This window comes from Atheta coriaria, unplaced genomic scaffold (assembly GCF_025399875.1).
Source record: "Atheta coriaria isolate IRGN ID8LTWV9N9 unplaced genomic scaffold, Caltech_Dcor_3.1 hic_scaffold_1_pilon, whole genome shotgun sequence".
Taxonomy (NCBI): Eukaryota; Metazoa; Arthropoda; class Insecta; order Coleoptera; family Staphylinidae; genus Dalotia; species Dalotia coriaria.
This window is the reverse complement of record NW_027045443.1, coordinates 615179-636621: the sequence shown is the minus strand read 5'-3', so window position 1 is coordinate 636621 and position 21443 is coordinate 615179. Positions and strand designations below refer to the sequence as shown.

The following is a 21443-nucleotide window of genomic DNA, read 5'->3' as shown; positions in this document are numbered from 1 at the left end:
ATCATATCTAATGACTGTGAATACGCCGGTTTGCTAATGATTATATCCCTGATATTTATTGTGCGTACAAAGCCGAATGAAAGATCGAAAAAGATTAAAGGCGACACACAACAATGACACATGAATCATAATGAATCAAAGAAAAATGAGAAGGTGTTGGTCGCATCAAATTGACGACGAATTTGATGATTATAACGTGCGTGCATCGAGAAATAACGCCCACGCCATTGATGTTTTATTAATCATACCTCGCGTCCAAAAATACATACAACAAGCACCACACGAATAAATGAAATGAAAAGATCCTTTCATCGCTTGCACAACTACTTCTCGTAATGAGCGTGAGGAATTAGCGAGCCCCATTTGGCTTCGAAGCTGTTGTGATAATATTTGGATATTTGTTTGTTTTGTGTTTGTTTACGAGACAAAGTCAGCGCAGCGGATTCGGAATGTTGTGTTCTGTTGTTATTTGAGATTTTCCGCGCGCACAGGGTGGAAAGGCCTGCGTTTGCAAAGCGGCGTCTATTTTTAAATGAAACTATACCGGTCGCATGCAACAATGTATGCTGTATGCTATTCCCCGGCACTTTGCGCATTTGAAGTCACGTAGAGTGCCTCAGGTGAAAGATGTGCTCAATTAAGTGTGCCATGGCCCACGATTACAATTCTCGTGCATTAGGCGCACCTGCACTCTGCGGAATAAACTGCCCAGCCGAGTTTTTGGATAAAATTTATTAAGATCATCAACAAATAACAAGTGACCATTCAAATTCAACAATAAAATCAATTAACAACAGTTACCACCAAATGAATGGGTAACGACATTTAGCCATGTTTGGAATGCACATGTTTGTGACCATGTTTGTGCTCATGCTTGTGTCCATGATGATGGTCATGCTTGTTCTCATGTTTGTGTCCATGATGATGACCATGCTTGTGTCCGTGATGATGGTCGTGCTTGTGGCCATGATGATGGTCGTGTTTGTGGTCGTTGTGGTGTTCGTGTTTGTGTCCATGATGGTGGTCGTGTTTGTGGGCCTGATGATGGTCGTGGCCATGCTCGTGTTTGTGCCCATGATGATGATCATGCTTATGGTCCTCGTGATGGTCCTCCTTGTGCTCCTGGTGATGCTTATGCCCGTGCTTGTGACCATGCTTGTGATCATGATGATGGTCATGCTTGTGGTCCTGATGGTGGCTGTGGGCATGCTTGTGTCCATGATGATGATCGTGCTTGTGGTCCTGGTGATGGTCGTGCTTGTGCTGGTTGTGGTGGTCGTGTGCGTGCTTGTGCTCCTGCTTGTGTTTGTGGTGATGTTCCTGCTTGTGCTGGTGCTTGTGCATGTGGGTATGTTTGTGGTAATGGACCTCGGCGTGCTCCTCGTCCTCATGGTGGCTCTTTTGATCCGCCCAGCGACTCTCGGAGTTCTCGGCGTCACGCGGTGCTAGCTGCGTTTGGTCATCGGCATCAGCAGCCGCCTCGCCGTAATCCTCGTAGTCTTTGGACGTTCGCGACTCCACCGGGGACTGCTCCTCGGGTTTGCTCGGGTAGGTCTTCTCGAAGGTCGAGAACAATTCGTCGAAGTGGCGGCCGGGCTCGGCGTTGGTCTGGGCCACGGCCGGCGCTACGTTGGCACTGTTCCCGGTGTTATCGACTTCGGCGTTGCCGGGGGCGGCGGGGAACTTCTGAGGGTAGGTGATGTAAGGTGGCTGGTGGACGTAGTACGGCGCCACATATTGTTCGTAGTCGATGCGGTATGAGCAGACGCCCAAGAAGACCGTGGTCAAGAAACACGCGGTTGTCTGATCATGAAAATCAACAAATTACTCTTTTTGAAGCCCAAAATTAAAATTATCACAATTTTAATATTGACAATATGACTCTGGATGCAATGACTTTCTTTTTTCGCTTGCTTAGCAAATTGAATGAGATACTATTGAATGTGCTCACCAAAACTCCCATGTTGGATTCCTAGTAGGTCTTCTTAGAGCCCAACGAAGCTGAGTACTGTCTTCCGTTGGCGAATCGTTGCGTATTTATACTCCCCGAGATACGCTAGTTAATCGTAATTAATTCAGAATAGCGTGCCGTACCATTCGATGCCTTACTCATTTAATTTCTCGTTGGTACAATTTGTGCATCCCGAATCTTGCGCTTCGATTGTTTCCATACCGTGTTCGCAGCGATTTTATTACTTTGTGCATTTTGCATGGAGCTTCGCGCTTCTCGCTTCTTGCGTTTTATCGATAGTACCGTCATTATTTATGAAAATATCCCAAGCGCGTGCACTCTACGTACGAAAACCAGCGTGAATCATTAATAATAATTCATAATTGTTCCTAACGGAAGGCCGTGGACGTGCAAATCAAAAGCCAGGCAGTGTGAAATCTTGAATCTTGCCGAGTTTCACTTTATTTGCATTCAATTCTGTAGGCACGAGAGCATCGATTTCTTTTTCGCTGATATTGAATCGAAGTGTTTGATTTAAGCCAATAGTTCACACCAGTAGACACCGGATTCAGTTCGCACGCACGATCCACATCTCGTGCTCTATTTGCGTTCGAAGTTGAATAAGCAAATCATAAGCATTGGCATAGTCTAAGTGCATCTTTTGCTTATTACGGAAATGATCGCAGCAGAGCACTTCAGCGTTTATTTGTGTATGCCAAACAAATATTAAGTGTGCCCGTTTAAAATTCCACACTCCTCCTCGCCGCCAACTTGTTATGATAGAAATAAACATTTCGATGCCCGAATATCTTCGAATGGGAATGGGAATGAAAACACAATCATTCTCGAGCACTCTCGGCGCGAGGAGCGTGATTAAGAGCAGCATTCGAAACGTTTAAATCGTTTCGGAATTACCCAACGGCGACACGAAATTTGTTCCTTTTTCGGACCGGCATCATCGGGCCTCCAGCGCGAGCATTAAAACAGATAAGCATCGGTTTTATTGGGTTGTTGGGTTGTTTGGTCGCTTGTTCCATCTTGGGATGACCACCATTAAGGTGCTGAATAGACAAATAAGTGGTGCTTTTGGCACGCACACCTACACCCAAGAAGACAAAAATAAAACGCGACTCCTCTGTATAAGTTAAGCGTAGGCGCGTGGTTTCTGCTCCTTTGCTTATTGTTATTCATTCGCTTGTTGCAAGGCGTCGCGTCGCGGTGTGGTACAGATCGATCTCAGCGATTAGAGGTCCATTATGCCCGCCGAGAAAAAACAAGGCGCGCGAGCACTCTCGAGACGAAATCCAGAGTCATCGGGTGGCACCACTGCATCACGATAAAAAGTCGTCTCCAATTGGTACGACAATGAATTGGAAAATCGGATTAAACAGAAAACAACGAGTACGGTGCTTCGAATAGAGTCAGTCAAGCTGAACCCCCGTGTAAAGCACCTCCATCGTTGCCAATTACGCATCATTATAGCCCGAACTTGAATATGTGGGACCTTTTCAATATGTTTTTCTTCAGCCACCTGGAGATACTATGATAAATCAAAAATTACATCATCGTGCACGCGCTGCGCGGAGAGAGCGTGCAACAATCATTTAAAATGATTCAGTATTTTATTTTCTTTCCAGCCAGCCTCACTAATAGTCCCATCCTGCTCGAAAGTGTTTTCCACCAACAATGAAGAATGAGTTGGTGTATCAATAACAAATCATTCGTTCCTAATAAAAGCTGATAGTTTCGGCTTGAAATGGATTCAATGGTGATGATTTTATAATGGCCCTCGAAAACTTGCTGACAAATGGCTATGATTGCTTGGATATTCGTATCGAAATGATAGAAAACAGATCGATTAAACTCCGGTACTTCAAATATCCATTAGCGTATTTTTCATCGAAATTAATTTCCAATTTGATTGAAACAACAAAAAATATTCAGTGGCTGCAAATAAACTCTTCTCAATTATTCCAGCCAGCGCGAGTCAGCCGTATGCAACCGACACGGCGCGTGAATGTAATTAAAACAATGCGAGCAATGTTATAAAAGCGTCTTAACGCGCCAAGTTTAGCGCCGGCTTCAAACAAGACGTACTACATGAGCCGCGCCACCACTTGCCGCGGCGCACACATCATTCCCGTCGCTTGTCCGCCGCGGATTTGAATTTGATTTAGACTTGGCTTATAAACATTTAATTAACCCGAACCGCATTATTCGCAATCCGAAAGACTGCTCCATCCGGCGGCGCGCGCGCGCCGCGCGAAGCATGCCAAGTTACGTAATTACAAAACTTGCTTCCTTGTATACCTACAATGGTGGCGGCGGAGGCGGCGGAGCGTTCGCGAGACGTATTACCACCCTTAGACTCCATCTAGCCGAATGAGTTAAATGGTATTAGGCGTCGGTGCGCATCCGAAGTGTGATTATTCAGTGACAACTCGAAGTCGCTCCGCGTGTTCTGTTTCAGTTTTTGTTCTTCCAGCGCGTAGTAAATGACCCCGACTGCTTTGGATTTTCTACATTTGCCCAATTTGAATACTCTTCCAGGCCTGGGCGAAAGTTTAAATTTGAAACTCACACATTACGCGCTTATTTGCGTAATTCTTAAGACAGCTGCCGCGACGTCTTGCTCCATGCACATCTCGTCCTAATTAGTCATTTATACATGGTACCGAGGTAATTTTAAGAACTTTATTACTTCTTAGAGAGGTGTAGTTACATCAATGAACAAAAATTCATCAAAATTTTCAATAAATTTCGATTTTATAAAGAATTTTACTTAAAATATCTTCAAAATGATGATTTACAATCAATTTAACGTCTAGTTATCACAATTAATATTATTCAGACAGGAATCAAGATGAATCCGTAGTGGGTCTTCTTGCAATTTATTTATTGATTGACGTTGTGCGTTCCCTGAATTTTTTTGTTGTTTTATTTGTAAAAAAGCATCGCAATCATTTTTCCAGCTTGCCGAGCTTGCAGCTTTGATTTCGTTTGACATTGCACGTTATTTCATTATTTATTTATCAATATACATCGTATGTCGCATGCAAATTGTGTTTGTAGTTCGTTATGAATTGATCCCGCGCCTCACTTGCCGGTGTGTGTTCGTAATGTATGCGATACATTACTCCACATACACGCGCGCGACATTAATGTCATTCATATTAATTTAATGGCATGATTTTTGTTGCCGGGACTTGGTTTTTCTTATATTCGCGGTGCGCCTCGCCTGATCTGTTTTATAAGACGGCGCAGCATCCAAGCGTCCAAGAGAGACCTAAACGCGCACTTTACGAGCATCATTTTTCTTTTGAACGGCTCTACGTGCGTCCATGACCGTTGACCACGCGTGCCCAAGGGCTGCAGGCAATGAAGAGAGTCCGTCCAGGCGGGCCCCGGGAATGAATAAATAAATAATTTCTTTCTCTTCGCGGCATTCGCAGTCGTTGGCATGCATAAATGACGCCTTCGAAATGACGGATTTTAATTGCGTCTGCTGAGGATCCTCTGGCAAATGACAATAGTGCCAGTGCCAGTGTCAAGACTCTTACCTACTCGTTCACAGTTCATTTCGTATGCATTTTATTATAATACATGTATGTAATCATAATTAAATAATAATAACATGCTTCAAAGATTTTCTGAAGACAATTGTGTCTTTCGAGTGCTTAAACTCCTCTCTTCTAGTCGTCTTCGTTATTTTTTTTTAGTGTTTTTTTGTTAGAAGAGTATATTAAGCAGTCGGTTAAGTACCGCGTGCGTTTTTGGCGTTTTGTTCCTGTGAATCGTCGCGGCGCGCAGTTTCCGCGATGTGGCGAGGCTAATCTAATCGCGCTAATCGCAGCGTCTTTTCCGTTTCAGTGTTTGGCGCAGGTTTCGGCTCAGCTACTCATCTTGGGATTTCTTCGTCGCGTTTAATGTGTTTACTCGCGTTTCTCATGTAATTTAATGTAACGAACGTTACACATGCTTATGGCAATAATTATGAACGCAAAACATGCTAGCGCTGCATTAGTTGCTTTTGACTAATTTTTCCGAGGTTTTTCTGTGTCCTGTGGATATAATAGTCAATCGACTAATTTCATGCGAGGGCAAATGACCAATCTGAGCGTGTTTTAATTATCCCACAACGGATTTTTTTCTTTTTTTGCTAGAAAAGTCAATTTTCATGTTTATTCTAGAAGATGCGTCTTATAACTTTCGATTAGTCTTCTCTGTTCGTATATTACGACCGGGTGTATGGCAAAACTCACACAATTGCGTTTTATTCACAATATAGCTAACTATATTTTAATGTATTTTGAAAAATTTAAAAATTGGTGTGTTTTTACATCTCTAGAGAAGAAAAATTAAGTTTTTCCACAGTTTTGAGACGTAAAAAGTAGTATTTTAATCAGGGACAGCCAAGGTTGTGACTAAAGTACTTTAGTCACGGGTTTTAGTGACGGGGTAAAGCTTACGCCTGCGCAAAACAAGTGAAAGTAGAAAATATAGCAATGTTAAACACTCGATTGATTAAACGCTTGTTACACTCACTCTTCATCAATCTTTTGACTAAAACTCACATTTAGCGACTTGATGCTTAATATACTCTTAACGTATTTAGAAAAATTACTAAATTCGCGTATTTTTATATCTCTAGAGTTGAAACATTAAGTTTTTACACAGTTCTGAGACGCAAAAAGTGGTATTTTGAACATTGACAGTCTAGAACTCTAGAACGTGAGGAAAATACTTTAGTCACGGGTTTTAGTCACGGGGTGGAGCTTACACCTGCGCAAAACAAGTGAAAGTAGAAAATATATCGTAAGAATCTGAACAAGTTTTAATTATCCTACCACTGATTTTTTCTATTTTTGCTACAAAAGTCAATTTTCATGTTTATTCTAGAAGATATCGTGTCCAAAATAAACACGTCGTAGTTATTAGTGCAAACATCCTCGGATGGACACAGGTAGTTCAGCTCCACTTGACAAAATGTTTATTATTGTTGTGTTTTGACAATGGGACCACCTATAATCGACACCTAGATCTGAACCGATTTCAGTATACCTCCTTAACTTTCAGTCGTGTTCGTAGAACACCGGATTGTCCGCTCTTTATTTACGGCCGGTCTATCTGTCATGGGTCATCAGTGGACCACCAAAGTGCTGAAGGAGTCGAAAAAGTAGCCGTGGCGGGCGCACTAATTCGACGCCTTCTGCCTGTCCGCAGCGCATCTATATCTAAACCGATGTGGCACTCATCGCCTTGAATGAAATCACGAAAACAAAAGCGTCTCCCAATGATGAGAACTCCGACGAGAGGTAATTCAGCGCTAACAGCTCGCGGCAGCAAATACGACGCATCAAATCTGTGATTGCAGCACTCATCCACTGCAAGTTATAAACTTATCAAATCGAGTCGTGTTTGGCCGCGCCAGTCAGAGTTGTAAATATGTGACCGGGCCCCGTGGGTCATTATGCCATCATGGCGTGTCTCAAGGGTAATGGAATGATGTTGCTCACCTTTGCGAGGGTCCAATGCAGCCACCTACCAGAATGGACGTGAATAACCAGTGATGCCCGGAGTAAAATTTGAGATTTCTCTCTTCGAATTCCGCGATTCGACGGCACCTCGAATGAGTGAATTAAAATGTCATTTATTTTGATTAATGACGCAAGTTTACATATGTTACTAGACGACGATTTAATTAATAAAATTACAAATTAATCTCCAAACATTTGCGAAAACTTCAAATCCATGCACGTATTGCACTCAAATCAAATTGAGAGTTTTTCTGGGATCTACCTGGCGGGCTCCTAAATCGAATCATTTAATCGGCTTATAATAGGATGCAGTGGCTGCATGCAGCGCTGCTCTTATCTGGTGAGCGATTCAAATTTCCAGCCGTGCTTTGGTTGCATAAGAATAAGCTTTTTAACGCTGCTGCTCGTCCAAATAGAGGGCTTAGACGCGGAGATGTCGTCAGTGGAACATTTTCAAGGTATTAAGAAACAAGTAGCAGCTTCGTTGACTTAAATATAAAAAAGGTGATGGTCATTAGGCTTTAAAATCTCTCGGCTCTTAAATCTCTAACCCGAAATAAATTTTAAGCTCACACACAAAGATCAATCTCTCATTAATCAAATCCCTGCTGCGTTTTTTTTAGTTTGCTGCATGATTAAATCCGATGATAATTCACTTTTCGATTGTTTCAACCCTTCGTACTAGCGTTGGAGTTGTGTTAATAAGTTGATTAAATTAGCAACTAACTCGGTATATCTACGTCTAGTGCGCCGTAGATGATGCACAAGTTGCTACACCAAGGGATGCAAATTCACGCTCGGTGTGGACTTGATGATGGTTTAGTTTGATGCGACACTCAGTCCCGGAAGCTTTACCTTAAATGTTAATGTCAACGTCAAACGTATAAGGTGGATTTATTTGAAGGCAAAGGGATTTAGATGATTTGGATGTAAGTAGCCGGGATGGGAGACGCGACGCAGAAGCTTGAAGCCCTCATCTTCAGTCCACGAGACGCCTGAAAGCCGACGGAAGGCAGATGCTTCTTGAGACTTACGAGTACGTCTCATTATAAGAGCTCGCCTTGTTTAAAAAGGGTTATCGACGTGTGAGGAAGTTTTCCCAGCCGGGATTCTCATCTTCATCATACAATAGTTGCTTTTATAATTCGGCCGGGATTCATTACAAGTCATTACTGCAATTTACGGGAAATCTTCGTGGACACAATGGAACGCAGGAGAAAATAAAAGTCAACGGTCCGGGGATATTGCATCAGTTCTCGGACTTCTTGGCTCGTGGGTTCGCATGTGCAATTTTCGGGGGTGTGTGCATGTGGTGTCTTGTTAGTATGATCTTCTTTTCTTCGGTCACGGGTATAACGAATGCATTTAGCTCTGGTCATTGTAAATGGATTTCAGGCTGTTTTAATGCTCGAACGCGTATAAGCTCGAAAGCCATTGCAGATAGGATTTGCATTGTGGCGCATGACAATGGACCCCTGATGCGTCTTATAACTTTCGATTAGTCTTCTCTGTTCGTGTATTACGACCGGGTGTATGGCAAAACTCACACAATTGCGTTTTATTCACAATATAACTAATTATATTTTAACGTATTTAGAAAAATTATTAAATTTGGGTATTTTTATATTTCTAGAGTTGAAAAATTTAGTTTTTACATGGTTTTGAGACGTAAAAGTAGTATTTTAATCATGGACAGCCAAGGTTGTGACTAAAGTACTTTAGTTACGGGTTTTAGTTACGGGGTGAAGCTTACGCCTGCGCAAAACAAGTGAAAGTAGAAAAATAGCCATGTTAAACACTCGATTGATTAAACGCTTGCTACACTCACTCTTAATCAATTTCGTGACTAAATCTCACATTTAGCCACTTGATGCTTAATATACTCTTAAAGTATTTAGAAAACTACTAAATTCGCGTAATTTTATATCTCTAGAGTTGAAAAATTAAGTTTTACACAGTTCTGAGACGCAAAAAGTGGTACTTTAAACGTGGATAGTCTAGAACGTGAGGAAAATACTTTAGTCATGGGTTTTAGTCACGGGGTGGAGCTCACGTCTGCGCAAAACAAGTGAAAGTAAAATATAGCGTAAGCATCATGTGGCTAAACGTTGTTAAACACTCGATTGATTAAACGCTTACTACACTCACTGTTAATCAATCTCGTGACTAAAACTCACATTTAGCCACTTGATACTTAATATACTCTTAATGTATCTAGAAAAATTATCAAATTGTCAATTTTTGCACCTCTAGAGCTGTAAAATTAAGTTAAAATGATCTTTTTGAGTTGGTGGTGAGAATCAATGTTCCAACGTGCTTTGAAATCAAGCAACGCTTGTATAACCGAAACTCAAACACCCATTACACGCGTTTTAGCACGGTCTGAATTCGACATTTTACACGATGTGGTCTGCGCTGGCATCCTTTCCACTGCGAGAGGGCTTGTCCGCTCGCATTGTTCTTGCACACATGCTGGCCTCAAGTCGATATAATATATTTGTCGGCCTCTCGTGCCCTGTTTTCGGAAACGCATATTTCATGCACGTCATAGTTAAGGTGGCCGATGGTAACCAGTACACGTGGTTTCTTTTGTGCGTCTCGACCTGAGCCCACGAAAACGCCCCCCGTGGCATCTTTAACTATTGACTTATGGGCCCGCGTTGTCCATCTCCGCTGTTGAACGAAAACGAATTGTTATACTTTTGGCATTGCCCGCCCTGGTATTGGCAAGCGCTTCGCCGAAAAGCAGATGCACGCCGGTCGCGCGCCGAACAAAACATCCCGCGCTGCCCGGATGCTTAGTCATCTAACGTTGCATTTTGAGCGTTTTTCGGGAACGCTGCGAAAATCGAACGTGCATCATACGTCTTCGTTGGATGACGGGGTGTCAGGCGCGACTTTATTTATCATGTAAAACTGAAATTCATATTCATATATCACGCGTGTTTAATGCGTCCAGCCGGCGCGAAGGTCATGCATGTTTTACACGAAGAATTGATGATTTCGGAGCAATTTATAGGAAAAATAAAAAATATTTCAATTCGCGCATTTTTATATCTCTAGAGCTGAAAAATTAGGTTTTTACACAGTTCTGAGACGCAAAAAGTGGTATTTTAAACATGGACAGTCTAGAACGTGAGGAAAATACTTTAGTCACGGGTTTTAGTCACGGGGTTGAGCTTATGCCTGCGCGAAACAAGTGAAAGCCGAAAATATAGCGTAAGCATCACGTGGCTAAAAGTTGTTAAACACTCGATTGGTTAAACGCATGCTACACTCACTCTTAATCAATCTCGTGACTAAATCTCACATTTAGCCACTTGATGCTTAATATACCTACTCTTAACGTTGTTAGAAAAATTACTAAATTCGCGTATTTTTATATTTCTAGAGTTGAAAAATTAAGTTTTTACACAGTTCTGAGACAAATAAAAAATATTTCGGCTGCAATCATAATCATTCAGCGGGTTAAAAGGTTCACGCGATAAAAACCTAGTCGAAAAAGCGCCTATTTAACGCATTAAACAAAATACGCATTATTTATATGCATAGGCAACGTCTCGTAAGACTTTTTTATATCCCCATAAAAATATAATTACCCAGCCAGGACGTGTGGCGTGCGATGATCGGATTGTGTTTACTATAAATATTTTCGTCGTGGTAATAGGAGAAAAAAAAAACGCCGCGCAGTCGTAAGCAGATTAAAAACGAAAGAAACGCATCGAAGACACGTAGACGCATTGCGTTCTATTGAGTTATGCCCTGTAGAGGAACGCATACGGCGTGAAGATGTCGGCTTCACGTTGCGTCCAATATGCGAGACAGCGGGGACACTTGCGGAGAGAAAATATGACGAAGGAAGAAAAGAAGCGAAGAAGAGAGAAGAAAAAAAACGCACATATAAACAATAATGATAATCTAAATTATGACCATTGGAATCGCATGGGGTCTCCAACCCGTTCCAGCCGTTCCTATAAACCAAATGTCATGAAAATAAAAAGTAACGCTGTGGCATTATGCGCCGCGTACACAACCAGCCGCAAGTATTACGAATGCAAATCGTCGCGTTTTGTAATTATTATAATCACACAGCAGATAAGCCCGCGCACGAAATTATCGAGCATTGCGGGATGGCAAGCGTAATGCAATTACGTTTAGTTAATTTGTTTTTATAGCGTAACCTTAATGCTCGTTGCTGGAATACGCCGTACGTGCGAAGAAGAAAAAGAAGAAAACAACCGCGTTGGCAATTTCGCGACCCTTTCGAGACGTCTTTCCGTTGTTGTTGTTGCACTTCCGTGCGGCCCCTGCAAGAACGCGTGCATTTCCTTATATTTGTAATAAATTGCGTTTTTACGTCGATGGGCGTAACGGTCAGCCGCCGCATTTATTTATTGTATCAATTTCGAATCGATTGCGAAGGGAATGTCACCGCCGTGACAGTTCGGTACTCATCCATTATAGGTGCGTATTGTTGTTGTGGTTCTATACATACCTATATATTGCAAAAGCTGGACTGAATGTGAATGTGAATGGTCGCGAAAATAACCCCGAGTGCGGAATTTCGATTCTCCAACGAGTTTATTTCAGTTTTGTATCTTCTAACCGTCGATATCTGCTACGTTTTCATTACTTTTTACGCATGGAGCGCGGAGGGCGTTTTTGATTTATTACGCGTTTTGAATAAAAATTTCAGCCCGGCATCTGCGCGCTTCTTCTTCTTCTGCTCGGCATTCCTCCACATGCGAGTCGTGGTAGTTTACGGTACATTAATAAGTGCACTCTTGGGGTGTTCCGCTTAACCCTCTCCGTAGGTGGTTCGATAGCAATCATTCGAGCCTTCGCCGCCATGCCGCGCAGCTTTTCTGGAACACATTTGTTCGGCGTGGTGTGCATTCCTCCAGGCAGTCGTAAAAGCAGCCCGTTTTGTAAAATGCATTAAAACTACACTCGAAAGACGCCCGAAATTGGAACAAGTTGTTGCTATACAATCCAGCCAACAATATTAACGATAAATAATTTAATACAAAGATAGATTTGGGTTTAAATATGCCCGGCGTTGTTTACCATCAAATTTTAACAACGTAAGCAGTTTTAATGACAAAAACGCATGTGTTTACAATAAAAATGCAGGCACAAAGGAAGCCACAGGAAATTCTCTGTCTGGTGGCGTGGCGTGGCTTTTTTCAAAGCGGTATAGTTTGTGTATGTATTGTAAATTTAATTGTCGGTTTTAATTACTTGTATATATGGATGTCGTTTATGCTAGGACGATGCAAAGACGCTGCATACAAAATTTCCAGTTCGCGTTAAAACGGTTCAAAGCGCGAGTGCAGCGCAGTATCAACATTCACGTTTGCAGAGCAATTATTTCTGGCTGCATGAACCCGGTTGGTTGTAACTTTGTTGCAACTGTGCGTGATTTATTATTCAAAATTAGCCAGTTTTTCGGTTTTGAATGGTTTTTCGGCTTGTGGCGCCACAACACTTCACTTGACATCTTCGTAAATGTGTCCGCTTGACCTTCTCGTCATTTCCGGCGTTTTATTTACATTTTCATGCGTCGAGGGATGCGTCTTGCGGGTGTTCCGCGATAAAGGCAGCCCCTAAACCCAGACGTCTCTGCGGATACAATCGCGTCCAACAATCGCACTCGCCATCGGACTTAATGGACACATTTCTTTGCTTTTGACCTGCTCCTTCCGATAAACAAGTTAAGTTGCTTTTCGGGCACAATTGTCACTCGCTTGGGGTTTTTGCATTGTAATCTCGACTTCAAATGCAAGCGGAAATGTAAACCTGGGCCCAAGAGGTAAATAAGTCATACTCAAACGAAACTTGACTCATACTTGATGATAATTTACATTAATTCGTATGCAGTTTATATGAAATCCCCGAATAAAGATAAAACGGCGCGTTTGCAACCAAAGCGTTCTGCTTGTACAAAGTTGTACGTTTAATCTGGAAGCAGTGGAGCGATGCGCCGCTGAAAAAAAAAACGCGCGCTGTTTCTACGAGTCGGAGTTGAAACAAGTTGAAATTGAAACTGCATGGCGACGCCGGCACTAGGGCAAAACCAAAATTGAACGCGCACTTACGGGAAAACAATGCGTCCCTTGAGCAAACTTGTTTTGAGCTTTTTTAATATTTTTAAATTGGACATTGCTGTGCAACAAAGCGCTGCTTTGTTTATTACGAAGAACTTAAGTGCACCGCTGCATATTATGTCACAGCGTCAAGGTACATTTCGAAAGAAGCGCATCAAAATTAATGCCATGGAATAAAACGGTTATTTTCGGTGATGTTGGGTGTGGAGGTGCGTTGTGTGGTCTATGCTCTTAAGTGCAGTTTGCGTCTAATGATAAGATCAATTAGCCGCATGTTCAGCGCATCGGGTTTCCAAAAATTTAGCATTAACTAATGTGCCGAAGTGAGGATAGAGGATATTCCCGATTAGGCAATCACGAGACCGCAAGCCAGCCGATATACGAAATTTAAGTGTGCTTTTTTATGGCGTCCCATCGATGACGTGAAGACTCAGCGCTCGCACTCAACGGGCGTCTCTCTTCGGTGAATAAATACACACGTTTGTCAACTGGTAGACGCTGTGCACTTATGCGCTCTTTCTCGGATTGAATAATAGCTGAACGAGCGCACTGTTTGCCTATTTACACGATTCGACGTTTCCGTTTGCTCCGTTCGTAAACTTAGAGAAAGTGAAGTGTGTGCGCCGGCGAGGAGGTAGAAACTTTTCGACGCTGCTGGATGGAGTGTTGAGTAAATTCGCTCCGAAAGATAAACACACGTAATCGTTTTTTCTTCGGCCTGACAACCGCGTCTTTCAGGCCCGGCAACGGAAATAGACGTTATTATCGCCGATCTGCAAAAAACAATCACAATCATCGATATTCATCATAGAATCTTGGATTTATATGGAAAACTGGTTGATTTCATGAAAATATTGACTTTTGACGGGCATTTTAGGGCACATCCTGTGTATTTAAAGGGTGAAAAAGGTAGCCAATGTGTAGAGAGCTTCTCCAGGTATTAACTATAAGAATAGATCGATATTGTTATCATCGTAGAGTAATAAAAGTGAGATTTTTATGAAAAACTGATGAATTTCAAGAAATTTTGTTTTTTTAGAAAATATTGACTTTTGACGGCCATTTTAAGTTATTTCCTGTGAATTAAAGGGGATAAAAGGTAGCCAATGTGTAGAGAGCTTCTCCAGGTATTAACTATAAGAATAGATCGATATTGTTATCATCGTAGAGTAATAAAAGTGAGATTTTTATGAAAAAGTGATGAATTTCATGAAATGTTTAGAAAAATTGTCTTTTGACAGCCATTTTAGGGCATTTCCTGTTGATTTAAAGGGTGAAAAAGATAGCCAATGTGTAGAGTGGGTCTCCAAGTATTAACTATTAGAATAGATCGATATTGTCATCATCGTAGAGCAATAAAACTGAGATTTTTATGAAAAACTGATGAATTTTATGAAATTTTTAGAAAAAATTAACTTTTGACGGCCATTTTAGGGCATTTCCTGTGGATTTACAGGGCAAAAAAGATACACAATATGCAGAGGGGCTCTTCAACTATCAATTATTAAAATATATCGGCATTATCATAACCGTAGAGTATTAAAACTGAGATTTATACGAAAAACTGAAAATTTTCAAGAAATTTTTAACTTCAAAATATTGACTTTTGACAACAATTTTAAGGCACTTTCGGTAAGTTTAAAGGGTGAAAAGGTACGCAATATGAAGAGAAACTCTCAACTATTACCTGACAATGACAGACCCTAAATAATTTTATTTACACAGCAGGTACAAACATTTAAAGAATTTTCTCAATTTTTTCCATTTAACAAGAAATAAAACCCTGCAACAATTAATCAGATGATTATTTGCGTCGGTATCACGCGTTATCAGCCGGTTGTATTTCTCCGCAGCAAATTACTGTTTCAATTTGGCGCAGACTGAAAGTGTGTCGACGGCGGGCCGGGCCAGAGACACCAATCGACCGCCACGATCATTTCGAGCAATAAACGTCTGACGTGAGTAAACTTAATTCGTTATTTAATGTCATCACGCGAAATTCTAATCACGCTCACCTTGCTCGACCACCCCTCGCACATAATGCTGTTAATACAGCTGTGCTACATTGCTACCGACGCCGTCTAGCAAATAGAAAACTAGGTAGGTGATAAAAGCGCGCGCAAATAAGAAAAACGCGCGCGCGCGAGATCTACGTGCGCTGCTTACTCGTGCAGGGCACATTATCAACTGCACACCCACTCCACCTGCGCGCGTGTATTTTTTTTATATCAGCTAACTTATTACCTGCGCTATTATTCGTCATTTGCTTAATCCACGTGCGGTTCGGCGTTAAACGCTGCGCTAATTAATTCTTGTGTTATTAGGTCATGTTGTGTAATATATTCAAATGCAGCGTGCGCTGAAACATTATCCAGGGCGGCGCTCGCTGCAGATATATCTCGTGCGGTAATAAAATTTAATTAATCACCCGCCATTTTTTACCTACCAACTGAGGGGCATCCAATTTTCTAGCCAAACATAGCGTAATACAGTTTGTGCCAACAATACCTGCGCAATTAACCACGCTGCAGTATCACATTAGCGAATCCCTCCATCGCTGCTTATTAGATTACCGCATGAAGCGCCCTAATGCATTCACATTCGATTATTGAGATAGTATCGTGACAAGACGCGACATTAGGCGAACAATCGGTATGTGCGTGTGCGGCTAATAATATATATTCACAATTTGTCTTCGGTCGTTGTTGATTTTGTTGTCGTGGTGGTGGTTGTTGTTGTTCTAACTTAATTTATAACTGATGTTAATCAAGAACGCAATGTTCTTAATGTACTTTCATACCGCACGGCGTATAATATGTCGCAGGTATCTGGGGCGTTTCATCTTTGTTATATCGTAAAATGTAGCATTACGCGCCCGACACAATATTCGCAAATGAACGCGCCGCGAAGATGAAAAAATAAAACAAGCACGACGCTCGGAAAATATTACGGTTAAGTATAGAAAATTTCAGTGTCGCGATCTGATAACGCAGTTCTTTATTGCCGCAGGAAGCGAATGGAGGATGGAAATAGAAGTAAAAGAAACGCGAAAATATTACGGCCGAATATTTGCGCTCGTGGGGGTGGTGGTGGAATTGTGCACCGGCGTTCGGGGCGATTACCTAATGCATGGGGTATTTCCTCCAAATTGCCTCTCTCTGCGCAGCGTTCTTTTAATTTTCTTTGCAGACGCTATAATTTGGCGCACACTTGCGGATTACACACATTACGAAATAGAATCAGATTCAAATAAATCTATATATATATATAAAAATGAATTGCTGTTCGTTTGTCTCGCTAAAACTCGAGAACGGCTGAACGGATTTATCTTATCTTGGTCTTGAATTATTCGTGGAGGTCTAGGGAAGGTTTAAAAGGTGAGAAAAATTCGAATAATTGCCGAGAAAATCCTCAAAACAGCTCTTTTCTATAGAATAAAATTTGACATTGAGATTCAATCATAGTTATAGTTAAATAGTTGAATTCGAGATGGCGCGCTGAAGTGCATTATTGACAAAACTTTATATAATTAATTTCTTTAAATTAAAATTGCTAATCTTATTGACAGAATTGACTCTTACTACGAGTATGTCTAGAACAAGAGAGTAAAAACGAATTACATTTTTATTAAACACTGCCGGAACGAAGTCGCGGGCAACAGCTAGTCTAAAATAAATTTCGCAATGATTTTCAAGTCTTTTTTGAATATTTTCATGTTGCGCATATTTTAATTACCTTTTTCATCCGAGTATAATATATTTTTTTAAGTAGAAAAGCAGCTTTGGGTTTTAAGCCCGCCAGGGGAAAAAAAAGGCGACCTCGGCACGACTCCAGGAATGTTTTTTGTCTCCGCAAAGGTTCAAACAATGAACAAATTTGTTATAAGCAGCTTAAAAGTGCATCGTTGAAAGTGCCACATGTGCGCGCGGATAAATTAAAGAAAGACTTTTTTATGTGGCAAGCCTTTCAGTCCTCAATTCCGCGGGATCCTCATTTGTCTCCCTCCTCGATATTTATTTTATAGTTTAGGTCTTTTCAGCTCACAGCGTTAAATTTTATTATTTCACCGAAACATTCGGATCCATTGTGCACTAATAGATTGTCTTGATTTTATTCTAGGTCGACGTCAGCGGGTGATATTGGGCACTTAAAATCGCCGCGCGCATTCAGTGTCGATTTGATCCTTGCACTACATTACATCCTGGAATAATGGACCGCAGTAGATTTCGGCATGTTGCTGACTAGCGGGTGAATAATGCCGGTGTTGAATGCGCGCCGCAATGCGTTCGACTATCTGAAGAAAAAAAAAACGCAGCAGCAGTACCATGCTCGGACCGAGGCAGCGCGTTTGTTGATCCGACAAGAATGGAACTGTCACGCTATTTTTTCTCTTATATAAGCGTTATCTGCCTTATCCTTTTCACATGCGTTCTTTTTTTTTCACGTTGCTTTTCGTCCGCATTAGCCGCGTACCCGTTCTTTATTCGTAAGTTTGTACGTTTGTTCGGCTTTTGTGTTTTTTCTGCCTTGCGCTTCAATTGAATGAATGAATGAAAACGAACGAGACCGAATCAAACCAAACGATTGAAACGAAAGGAATAAAACGCTCGAAGAAAGGAACCCGACCTGAGAGCATCATTCAATCCGTTCACGTTCATATCGACGAGATGTTCACATAACATCTTTACTCATTTCTTTTCACTTTTTTTTTTTGCTTCAAACATTCGTCAGTCTTTACCTCGGCCATTGTCATTACTTTAATTCTTCTAGGTTCATACAATACCCCTTTACGGATTTATCTTTCACCAACTGGAGACAACTTCAGAATTCTCACCTTTCCGGGATTATTTTTCGAGCTAGAAAGCTCAAAAGGGGTCAAAGTTAAGCATACTTCATCTATAATTACTTTATCTACATATTGGCGGGCAAGGCCATGCGCGAAACATTTTAACCTTTGTCGAGCCTCGAAGGCAACCATTAGTTGTTCACAACCAACACAACCGGAGCACAATTCAGAGGTCGCCGATATCATGTATTCGTTATACATTGCTAAGCGAGTACACCTCGCTGGGTGTACTATCGGTGTCGAGCTGGTGTTTATGAAGTGCATTTATGCGGCGCGTCCGCCAGAATGCAGGAAAGCAGCGTCGTGCGCGCGCGTTTTTTCATTTTTTGTCTTCGCCCGCCGCACGACTTTCCAGTTTCCCACGCCACCTTCTTGCACCCGGCGCGGCGTCCACAGGCAGCTATTAGAGCACTCGTAGCACCCGACCAGGAATAACCAAATTATTCGCCTACTGGGTGTTAATTTCTTCATGATTTTCATCTGACACACTGCGAATTACAAATTAAACCGTGAATGTTTTATGTAAAGTAAAAAAAGTAAAAATTGCAAATCGATTATAAACAATTTATTAATATAATATGATTGGTGCTTGTAAGTTATGGTGGTGCGACGCGTGTTGTACCTGGTACCTGTACCTGTTCGGTGTCTATATGCGCCCGCAAGCAGAATCCTTTACAAGGATTGAAATTATGCATACACGACTCTTCGCTTTGGTTATGTCGAAATTTATTATTTAGCGTCGAACTACAGCACGCCGCACTGCTTTGCTGTATGTGTGGATGATGTCTGTGTGTGTGTACATACTTTTAAACTTGCAATTCCACCCTGGTGATTTTTATTAAAAACCTCATCGTAACATATATCACCAAGCATATAAGAGCATACATAACTGCCGACCAGCTAAATTGCTAAATGGCAAAACTACGGAATTTATTTATGTGCGTACCACTCTGTACAAAAGGTCTTAAAACATCGACAAAACAAACAATTTGTATATTTTACACGAGTTGTTAATTAATTTTTTATTTCAGTTAGTTTTTTCTTTGTTTTGAGACATAAAAAGTGTTATTTTAAATATGGAAGGTCAAGGAAATGATTAAAGTACTTTAGTCACGGGTTTTAGTCACGGGGTGGAGTTTGCGCCTGCGCAGTTCCCTCCGGTGCAGCACAAGCACTTCAACGTGAAAATAGACTGGAAGTAAAAAATATTGCATAAGCATCAGGTGGCTAAAAGTTGTTAAACACTCGATTGATAAAACACTCGTGACTAAAACTCAAGTTTAGCCACTTGATACTTAATATACTATTATTCACTTTGTACACACGTCATAATTTCGCCCACCTGAATTTTTATTCATAGATTTTTCAAGAGTGGAAAACAGTGTTTTTGAAGGGAGTACATAATAGTACGTTACATGCCTAGAGTGGAAAACATTGCTTTACATATTCGAATGAATAAATACTTTCAACACCATTTGAAAGTAAATAAAATTGTGTTTAAAGAAAAAAATAAAAGTTTCCTTTGCAGATTCGTGGTGTTTGTGGCCAGATGTGTACCATTGTTGGTATGCACCGCATGCGCCATCCGAATGCATTGCAGGAAATTAGCGCGTCCAATTATTTTTCCAACAATATTGCGTTTTGCATGCGGACGCAGTAATAAAGCAAATTTATATCATTTGATGTATTTAAGTAAGTTATTTATTCGTGCATCGGGTGCAAAGTGAAAATAAGACGCCACGAAGAGTATAAACTCATCGATGCTGGCGCGGAGGGGGCGACTGAATAATTGTGTAATAACGCGCATAATTGGAAAACGCAAATTGCCTCGATAATGTAGGTATACACACAGCGAGCGCGAAGGCCGTTTTTCGTATTGCGGTCGTTTTGCTCACCTCTGGCTGCGTGCAGCGTGCGTCGATTATATTACTTGGAATCGAAGCAGCAATAACAAGGTGCGATTCGTTTCGAAGCTGTAAATTTGCGCTCACCTTTAATCTTTTAAACTCTTGCACTTCTACGCGCCCGCCCGCTGGAAACGCAAACTTTTCCAATTCAAGTTTTCCCTGCGCGCTATCCCACGGCCATCTGTTGAAACAAATCAAACTAGGTAATTAGGTTTTAATTAAAATTTATTCGCAGCTTGTTTAATTAATTTTTACTCGTGTTGTTCTACACATTGTATCAGTTGCTCTTTATTTAGTCTTTTTTTTTTGCTTATCCACGCGGACGCAACACGGAAATTTACCAGCGAGAATAAATTCAATTTAAAGTTGTGGTTTCGCCGTTCACCCGACTTCATCATTGTGATTATTGAGGCGTCATAATTGTCTATATTGTAATAAACATTTCACGCCGTCGTTCCGAGTGTGCAGATGCTGCGCGCGTTGCGTTGCTCGTTTTTATGAAAAGTGAATTTATTTTTTGGTCAACATTCGATTGCGCGCGCGCCGTTTGCTTGACGTGATCGGCCGTTTTACACCGTACAATGCAAATGCTTCAATCTTCCCAGCTTTACGACCTTTACGACTGCAAACCGCATCGACCGCAATCGATTTCCTAACTGAAAACCAAACGTTTCAAATTCTCACACTTACCAACTCGAGTTCATTATAATGACCTTGCAAATAGCATGTGTAAGTGTTTCAACCGTGCCAACGACCACGATTAAAGCCATTTATACAAAAAATAGTATATTAAGTATCAAGTGGCTAAATGTGAGTTTTAGTCACGAGCGTTTAATCAATCGAGTGTTTAACAACGTTTAGTCATGTGATGCTTACACTATTTTTTAATTTCCACTTTATTTCTACGTTTTGTGCCGCGTAGTAGGCAAATGCGCAGGCGCAAGCTCCACCCCGTGACTAAAGCCCGTGACTAAAGTACTATCTTGGCCGTCCGTGTTTAAAATATCACTTTTTGTGTCTTAAAACCGTTTTTCTGAGAAAACTGGAGTTTAAAAAGTGAAAGTAGAAAAATAATTGAAATACAAATCGTGTTTG

General features: G+C 41.2%; 3 protein-coding genes across 5 annotated transcripts in view; 1 reads left to right on the top strand and 2 right to left on the bottom strand.

Moving 5' to 3' along the window:
* Positions 1-21443, bottom strand: part of LOC135795612 (xaa-Pro dipeptidase-like) — a 202982-nt gene that overhangs the window by 84049 nt on the left and 97490 nt on the right. The window lies entirely within an intron of this gene.
* LOC135795534 (uncharacterized) overlaps positions 1-21443 on the top strand; it is a 191576-nt gene that overhangs the window by 89799 nt on the left and 80334 nt on the right. The window lies entirely within an intron of this gene.
* Positions 718-2011, bottom strand: LOC135790337 (histidine-rich glycoprotein-like). Its single transcript, XM_065300536.1, has 2 exons — positions 1952-2011; positions 718-1803 (listed from the first exon to the last, which is right to left on the bottom strand). Exons 1-2 carry the CDS (start codon positions 1961-1963, stop codon positions 826-828), a joined length of 990 nt encoding a protein of 329 aa, XP_065156608.1. The 5' UTR covers positions 1964-2011; the 3' UTR covers positions 718-825.